The following is a 9362-nucleotide window of genomic DNA, read 5'->3' on the forward strand; positions in this document are numbered from 1 at the left end:
ATGCTTGTTAGTATCCGGTTGAAATAGACAGAAGGGGATTGCAAGCACCCATATATGCTTGACAGTATTTGATTGAAATAGACCGAAGGGGATTTCATACACCTAGATATGTTTAACTGTATGTTTGGATGGTATGGTGTATTTTTTTTTTTGGGGGGGGGGACTCACTAAGCTCTATGCTTATAGTTTCGAGTTTATGTTTCAGATACTTCCAGTTCGAAGGGGAAGGGTCTGGCCTGATCACACCGCATCACCTTATGGTTTCCACGTTTTGAGATTTTGGTAATTTGTACTCTGATAACATGTTGTTATGATACACTTTTTACAATTTTGATATTAGTATTGTATGATTTTAATGAATTTAAAAACAAAATTTATCCATATTTTTAGGTCGTTACAAGTTAGTATCAAAGCCTTGGTTTGAGGGATTCGGGCATACTCTCGGATGTGACTAGACTCAAATCGAGGGTTTGGTAGATTTTTCCATAAAAAGACACATTTTAATCTAAGGATTTTAATAGAAGAAAAGAGGTACGATGCGTGCAATCAGCCGAGCTCAAGTAAGTCTTCCCAAAATACCCATACAAGTTATATGTTTTATGCTATGTATTGAGAATTGGATGTTAGATTAGGGGCTAGGGATCTGCTCAGAATTGTATGATAGAATGCTAGGAGAGATGCCTCTATGTTCCTATTTGTTGATCTTATATATTCGCATGCTAGTATCATATCAGTTACTTTTTAGGATGGCTTGTATAGGGTATGTTTTGAGCTGAATTGCTTGATGCTTGAATGTTGCATGCTTTGTGCTTTAGGAAATTCTATTGTTACTAGCTAATTAGTGGATGAATGCGTTGGATTACATATTATTGTGATTGGATAATTTTAGAAGGATAGGTTTAACTCTATTGCGCAACTCTTGTTTGAGTCCAACCGTTACAGTGTGGCACCTGTCATTCGAAGAATTAGCTAGTATTTTGTAATTGTGTTCATGTAGTGGTTAGGTAGTATTAGTGGAAGTTCCTTCTGCAACTGATAACGGAGAGGGGTGAGGAAGGGAGTCTTAGGAAGTCCCTGAGGGAGGCTTTGGTGTGTAGGAAGCCTTATAGTATGCGGAATGTACCAGTTGGGAAGAGTGACTTGGAGGAGTCGGGATAGTCCTTGAGGAGGGTATGAATACGTGTGGAAGGTGGTATGGGGCCCGTACTACTGAAAGAAAAGGATTTATACCCGAGACCATGATGACCACCATGAATCTAGGGAGCTCAAGAGTGTGAACCTTCTTGACTGAGTTATGTTTTAGTATGGCGGCGACACGTCATGGAGCAGGGTTTCAGGATCTTGATCTGGCTTGGGCATAAGAACCGAACCGATTGATGAGAGGCTACGTGATTTCATTGCATCCGATGTTATAGGAGACATCCTTGATGCGAACCCGGTGATGTTCGGTCGATCAAGGAGGGTATCATCGAGCTGATGGTGGATCGCCTTTAGTTCTTCAGGGCCGATCTGGCCGCTAGTCAGTCTGGGGCCCGTACTCTCTCCTTCAAGGATTTCAGGGGATGTGGGGCTCCAGATTTATTTGGGGTGAAGGACCCCCATCCCAACAAGATGTTGGATAGCTAAAATTGAGTGTGCTCCGATAAGGAGCTTCTGCCCCGAGGGGTCGAAGGTGAGGTTCATTATAGTATGTTTGAGGGAGCGAGCCCGAGATTGGTGTGAGGTGGTCAACTATACCTTGGAAGCCCTAGCCATTGAGGCCATGACCTGGCCAGACTTTCTGATCAGGTTTCGAGCAGAGTTTGCACCAACTATCGAGGTGCAATAGCTAGTTAGGGAGTTTCTTAACATGAAGCAGACGACTAAGACTATGGTGGAGATCACCACCAAGTTCAGGGAGAGGGCCTTGTTGGTACCCCAATATGCAACTGATGAGGAGATGAGGAAGACCAGATACCATGATATGCTGAGATTTGACATCAAAGAGTTCCTTAGTTTTTCTGCCCGACTTTGGATGGCATGATATCTAGGGAGCTGGAGTAAGATATTGATTTGGAGCACATAGGGAAAAGGAAGGCAGAGAATGGGCAGACGATTGAGGTTTCAGTGAAGAAACCCCAAGGGGTTCGACTCTAGGTCGAAGGTACAGCAGGGTCGGAGCCGCTATAGCAAATATGGCCGGTCGCATGATGGGGTTTGTAGAGCGGGTGGTTCGGGCTGCTACAAGTATAGCAAGACAGGGCACTTTAGCAAGGAATGCACTGTTGTTATCACCACCACCACCCAAACATTAGATCTGATTTGCTTTCATTGTAATCAGAGGGGTCACAAGAATGCCAAATGCCCAATTTTAGCATCAGGAGGACAGTAGTAGCACCTTCTCCAGCAACCCAACGGATTACTGGTGGCTGCCAGGGCAAGGCGGATATGTATGTTGTGAGGAGCAGGGCTTTTCAACTGACTGCCGAGGAGGCGCGTTCTGCACCAAATGTGGTGACGGCTACGTCTATTCTCCTTAATTATTTATTTATGTTGATTTCTCTGCTTATATTTGTTTTTTTTAGGACCGTTCCTTGTGAACGTTATCTCCGCGTTGATATTATTTGATCCAGGGCTACCCGATCTATCATATCTCTTGCGCTCAGCAAGAGGTTTGTCGGAGCTCCGGGAGAGCTGGATTGTCCATTAGAGGTTGAGATTATGGATGATCGATCGGTACAGGCATCGAAGGTTCATCAGGATTGTGTTCTAGAGATGTTCAGTGAGCAGTATCTGATCGACTTCATTCCCATTCCTTTGCGTGGGAACAAGGTTATAGTAGGTATGGATTGGCTGATCCCCAATGGGGCGGTAATTGATTACGAGCATCAGATGATGCATGTTCGGACCCCAAGTGGGGGAGAGTTGGTGACCCATGGAGAGGACACTCAACGCGAGCTGGTCCTATGCACATCCATTAGGGTCAGCTGCTATCTTCATCATGGTTGTTTCAGTTTTGTCGCCTATGTTATGGATACCCGAGAGAATGATAAGGAGATGGTGGATGATGTGTCGAATGTACGGGAGTACCTGAATGTTTTTATGGAGGATTTTCCTAGAGTGCCTCCGGAGAGACAGGTGAAGTTCCGGATTGACTTGATTTCTGGTGCGGCTCCGATAGCCAAAGCACCATACCGTTTAGCTCCACCAGAGATGCAAATAGTTTCTTCCACATGCACCATGGTATATGAGGGTAAAGATGAGTTGAGAGTTACAGGTTATACAAATGTGAGTTTCCAGACTGATAGAGACAACTCATGTTCACAGTCACAATAGGTATTCCTGCTTAATGGAGGAGCAGTCACTTGGAAGAGTTCCAAGCAGTCGACAGTGGCAGACTCTACATGCGATTCAGAGTATATAGCGGCAATTGAGGCTACGAAAGAAGCTACATGGTTGGAGAATTTCATTGATGTTCTTGGTGTCATTCTAAGCATCAAGGATCCCTTGGAAATCTTCTATGACAACGAGGGTGTAGTCGCATTGACTAAAGAACCCACGAACCACGGTAACTCAAGACATATACTAAGAAAATTCCACCATGTAAGACATCAATTCGAGGACGGAGACATTGACGTGAGCAGAGTATCGTCAAAAGAGAATCGAACCAATCTGTTCACAAAGCCATTATCAAGGATCAAGTATGATAGTCATACAAGATCTATAGGCATTAGATTTGCTGGTGATATGGTGTAATTGTTTAGTTTGATAATCTTTGAAACATTTGACAATATGGATTGTAATTGAATTGATGTTTATTTTGTGGAAACTTAATAAAGTGCTAGTTATGCTATCGTTTCTGTTAATTTATTATTGTTTTTCACTTTTGCATGTTTAGAACCCACTTCCCAAGTATTACTTTACTCAAACCTCCACAATTAGTCATACTCTTGGAAGTAAGTAGTGATTCAAGATTGTCATGAGTATTGGTGGATTAGCCATAGTGATTGGGCATAACATAGTGATTACGCCAACACTCATGAGTACTTAATGGAGATTTAAGTATTGGAACAATCCGCACTTAGAGATTACTTGATGGATATAGTGACGAGTAATTTTAAGATGATAATATCTCATGTTCTTCAAACCGAGATACATGTGAGGTTTTGCTCTATGATTCTATTATGTATTAGTGTACTCAAGTTCTATTCGTAATTGGTAGCTATAACGGGTATATCCATGTATGGCATGATGAAATAGACAAAAATTATGTAGTCAAAGTTTATTCGTCCCTTCTACCTTAACATGAGAAGCGGTATCTATGGGCCCCTCGATGATTTTGTGCTGACATCATAAATACCTGGTCGGGTCCTGACTGAAATTGATGTGTTCGATTTAGTGGTCGAATGTTGTCGACACAAGTCTCTATCGGGAAACATAATCTTGAATTGTGAGATTGATAATTATCCGTGTCTCGAATTCATACAGATATCATAAGGATGAAGGAATAGATTATCACTTATCTGAGGGTTGAAACTGATTAGATCATAGTTTCGCATATGTATTAGATGACATTCTCTATGTTGATTATTTGAGAAGTATTGGACTAAATATAGTTGATGACTTGTCCAAGTGGGAGACTGTTGGAAAGTGTGTCCAAGGTCATTAACTATTATTGATATTTCTAATAATAGAAGAGTCCTCTTGGGTTGCCCTCAAGACTCAAATTAAGTAAAATAAATAAATGAAGAATTAGTTTATTAATTATTATCGTTTAATAGTTAATTAGAAACTAATTAGAAAACATGCAATTTGAAAATTAATTAATAGTTTAATTAATAAAAGGGTTGAATATCGATTAATCAATAGTTGATTAATCAGGAATGTTCCAGAACACTAGAAAGAAGGGTGGTGGACGAAAATTCCCTTTAGATAAGGGAAATTTCATTCATAGGGTTATCCTATCCCACATGGGCTTGGGGTTAAAATCCTGGAAGACATCCAAGGCTATAAATAGGGCCATAGGCATTCATTATTCCTTGCTCATTCTTGGCTTGATTTTTCGCCACTTCTTACTCCCTTTGTGGAAGAAATCTCCTTATAGTTCATCCCATCCTAGTTATTTTTTATTCTACTATTTTGAGTTCATTGGGTGTGAACCAAAGAGAGAGATTTTGGTTTGGGTCATGATCGTCCAAACAAAGTGGCACACACGAGAGCTCAAGAGTGAAGGTCTTTGGCTGAAAAAGAGGTATGTGATTCTTCCTTTGTATTTTTGATTTTTCTAGGGTAGATGTAATAGTATGAAAACATAAATCCATAGGTTGCATGTACATTTAGGTATATCGTAGTTTCGATTTTTCCGTTAACTAGTTTAAAGTGTATTTGATGCATAGAAAACCTAACAACATCTTCATGGATGGTGCAAGATGCCTCCATATGGCGCAACATCAGTCATCATGGCGCAACATGTTGCTCCAAGTTGGTCTAAGTGCTCCAAGTTGCTCCAAACCACCTTTTGGAAGATCTGCATGTTTGTCACTTGATCTATTCCTTTGTTTGATAATTCATTCCTTTCTCAAAAGATTTGTTCCTTTGTCACATGCTCCATGAACCCCAAGTGATCTATTGAGTTCTAAGTGCTCCATTGAACTCAATTACTCCATGAAAATGCTCCAAATGCTCAAGTTACATATAAGAGAGAGAGAGAGAGAGAGAGTGAGTGAAAGTAGGTGTGTGTATGTTTGTATGTAATATGTTCATGAGTGTATGTATGTGTATGTGTGCGTTGTTCTTAAGTTTTGAAAAGTAACCATAAATCTCAATGTGACGGTAGGAAGGGAGAGAAGAAGAAAGATAGAAAAAGAAAGAGGTGGGATGGTGTGAGATATATATTTCTTTTTGTTTTTTTAATTAAAAAAATAAAAAAATTAGTTAAGAGAAAACAAAAAAAACTATTTTAATGAGTCTTCGTCATTTTAGATTGGGCATCAAACAAAATCACAAAAAAATGGCAACCATAAGCATTAAAACCATACATGATATATAAAATTAGACCATTGATGTACCATTATTATTATTATTATTATTATTTTTATTTTTGTTTTTGTTTTTTTTATATCAGAAAGACATATTTTACAATTATATTAACCAATTTTTGCAAATTTTTTTTTTTTTTTTTTTTTTTTTTTGTAATTACCAAAGAACATTTACTTGTAGGGTACAAATATCCATATCCAATTCAGGAATCGACCATTCGTGGAGTCACCCGACCCATATCCAATAGAATATCTCCATCAGTTATCCGATCGCTATTCAGCGCCTCTCTGCTCATGGTTCTACAAACAGTTGACAGCGCGCCCTTTCAATCCCCTCTCTAAAAATCGAAATTGATGACAACAACAATGGCGAATCGTGGAAAAAACTAGGTTTTATGCACCACCAAAACGGGAATCAGTACTGAATTTCTCTTAAAATGGAATCAATTTCGTTATTATCATCGTCTTTGCACATTCACCTCCACCACAAAAACCTTATCTCTCTACACTTATCTTCAATAAACCCTTCCATAGTTACCTTTCCTTATCGTTTTTCCTCGTTGCCTTCACAGCGGTTATGTGCCGTGAAAACTAGTAGTAATGGTGGTGGCAGTAGCCAGCAAGATGGCACTGCTTACCGCGGCGCCGATTTTCTCAGAAAGCCAGTGGTGGAGGTGAACGACGACGTTATCGATTCTTCGAAAAGCGAGGATTCTGATTACGAAGATAATGGAGGGAAGAGAAGAGGGGAAGATGGATGGGTTGATTGGGAAGATCAGATTTTGGAAGACACTGTACCCTTGGTTGGTTTTGTTAGAATGATTCTTCATTCGGGCAAGTAAGGTCTTAGTTTCAACCTTTTTAATTCGTTTATATGTTCTGATTCTTGTTAATATTCAACATGAATTGAATTCCTCAATTTTAGCTCAACGATTATGGCATCTTCATTGGGGAAAACACTTATGTTGTGTAGTTTAAGATAGTTAAATCCTTTTATGAGATTCTTCCCAATTAAACGCAACAAATTGAGTTAACAAAGGCTAATAATTGGAATTAGGGTTTCTTATGTACTTATTACTATGCTTTTAGGGTATATGAAATTGAAATCTCTGGCATTCTATCCATCTAATCTTTCGATGTGGAGGAAACATACTCTTAATCTGTAAGCTATATTTGGATGTTTCTTTTTTACTTATGCAGAATGAACGACTTAATTTATAAAGTACCAATAAATAACTCAATTCCTAATTTATCATAAGTTGATCATATTTAGCATCTCCTGTGTAATATTACAAAAGTTATGCAGATTCTTATTTTAATCCTACATTGAATTTATTGTTTTCTTTTTCAGATATGCAAGTGGTGAGAGATTAAGTCCTGAGCATGAGAGAACTATTCTAGAGAGATTGTTGCCACATCATCCAGAAAGTGAGAAGAAGATTGGATGTGGCGTTAGTTACATCACGGTTAACTTTCTCTCTTTATTCGCATTAAGTGTTTTATTGATGATGTGATGAACTGTGTAAATGTGAGTAAATGACCATTTTACCCTTATGTTTAAGTTGATTTCTTGTTGTTTACAGGTTGGTTACCATCCAGATTTTGAAAGCTCAAGGTGTCTGTTCATAGTGAGGAAGGATGGAGAAATGGTGGATTTTTCATATTGGAAATGTATAAAAGGTTTGATAAGGAAAAACTATCCTTTATATGCGGACAGTTTTATCCTCAGGCATTTCCGAAGACGCAGGCATAACGACTGAGACATAAGAGGGATATTGTTGTAATTTTAGGTTTCATAAAAAATTAGAATAAGTTTCCTTCTTTTATGGTGTTCATATGACTTGCTTGCTTCTTCATACACATTCAAGAATACAATTATGGTTGGTTGGAATTGCACAATTTTAGAAAAAAATGTAAAGATCAACTCTTCCTTTCTTTGCACTTTTGAATATTTCTCTTGTATCTTTTGGGTAATAACTTGAAAATCTTAGTCTTTCATTATGAATCTTTGTGGGTATGTTTCTAGGGTAGTGTCCTTTCTCTTGGATTATATGCCTTTGACATGACATACGGACATGACATGACATTGGTATTATGCGAATATCATTTGAACCATAAGGTAGAATAAACTGAATGACATGACACATTGATATTATGTGAATATCATTCGAATGTGAATATCATTTGAACCATAAGGTAGAATAAGCTGAATGACATAACATTGATATTATACGAATATCATTCAAATTATAAGGTAGAATAAATAGAACAGACAATCAGTAATTAGACAAACCAAACGAGATTTGGTCACACTCATCGTAATATATTGTTAGTGTTATAATATAAGTTAAAATCTATAAAAACAATTCATATAGTGTTGAAAAGTTATATCTTAAAGCATTCTTGGCTATGGTGGGGTTGAATTCTTTGGATTGAATGGATGGAAGTAGCTCCTCTCTAATCTGTATCCACACAAGAACCTGTTGGATGCTAATAAGTGGGTGCTAGCCATGGAGTATGTTTATTCAACAAACATTATTGAAGGAAAATACAAACTAACTCACTTAATATGTCTTGGATATGATTAAGGACCATATGTTTGCAAGATCCTTGTGAGACAATTATTATGGTGACTAAAAGATGGCCAAATAACTTGTATTTTGGAATATAGTATAAAAAAATCTAACATTTTGTTATTAGGCAATCACAAAATATGAACTTATTTCTTTATAAGCAACTTTTGAGATAGTTATAAAAAATCTACCATTTTGTCCAAAATAAAAATTGATGCATTTCATAATAGATCAAATTTGTGTTGTATTAAATTTAAGTCGCATCAAAAGTATATATTCTTTTTTAGAAAAAGATAAACTTCAGATTTGAAGTTAGGTTTAAGCATTACCCACAAATAATACGTATTTCTAAAGTTCAAGGAACATGTTTGAAATCCAAACAATTTTAGAATTTTGAGAAAATACTTTATTTTTTAATTAAAATCTAACAAATTAGAACAAAATAACAAAAGCGAAACAGATGCGATAAGAGTATGAAAGAAGTCATTGAGTTGAAAATCATTACACATTACTAATTTTATGGGGGAGAGAATTTTTCAAATATGTTTGGTACATATAAGAGAAAAAGATACACTATGAATTTTTTCAGAACGATTGAAATGAATACTCTAGCAAGAAGCTAGAGAAACTATAAATTACAAAATTGCTTTACATAACCAACGATCCCAAATCATTTTACACTTTTTTCGCCTATTAATTAGTAATCCAAAAGAAGGAATTAGAAACTATATCATCAAAAATAATATATTTTTGAGGTTTATTCATTCCAAAA

General features: G+C 37.2%; 2 protein-coding genes across 2 annotated transcripts; both read left to right on the forward strand.

Annotated features, from left to right (window-relative positions):
• The first annotated feature begins 2700 nt into the window (after positions 1-2700).
• On the forward strand, positions 2701-3315 carry LOC145099269 (uncharacterized). Its single transcript, XM_079036862.1, has one exon. It carries the CDS (start codon positions 2701-2703, stop codon positions 3313-3315), a length of 615 nt encoding a protein of 204 aa, XP_078892988.1.
• Positions 3316-6248: 2933 nt separating this feature from the next.
• On the forward strand, positions 6249-8018 carry LOC145096900 (protein DCL, chloroplastic-like). Its single transcript, XM_079034281.1, has 3 exons — positions 6249-6855; positions 7369-7483; positions 7601-8018. The coding sequence occupies exons 1-3, from the start codon at positions 6455-6457 to the stop codon at positions 7775-7777; spliced, it is 693 nt and encodes a 230-aa protein (XP_078890407.1). The 5' UTR covers positions 6249-6454; the 3' UTR covers positions 7778-8018.
• Positions 8019-9362: the final 1344 nt, after the last annotated feature.

This window comes from Lactuca serriola, chromosome 4, assembly GCF_051521515.1.
Source record: "Lactuca serriola cultivar US96UC23 chromosome 4, Lser_US96UC23_V15, whole genome shotgun sequence".
NCBI classification, from domain to species: domain Eukaryota; kingdom Viridiplantae; phylum Streptophyta; class Magnoliopsida; order Asterales; family Asteraceae; genus Lactuca; species Lactuca serriola.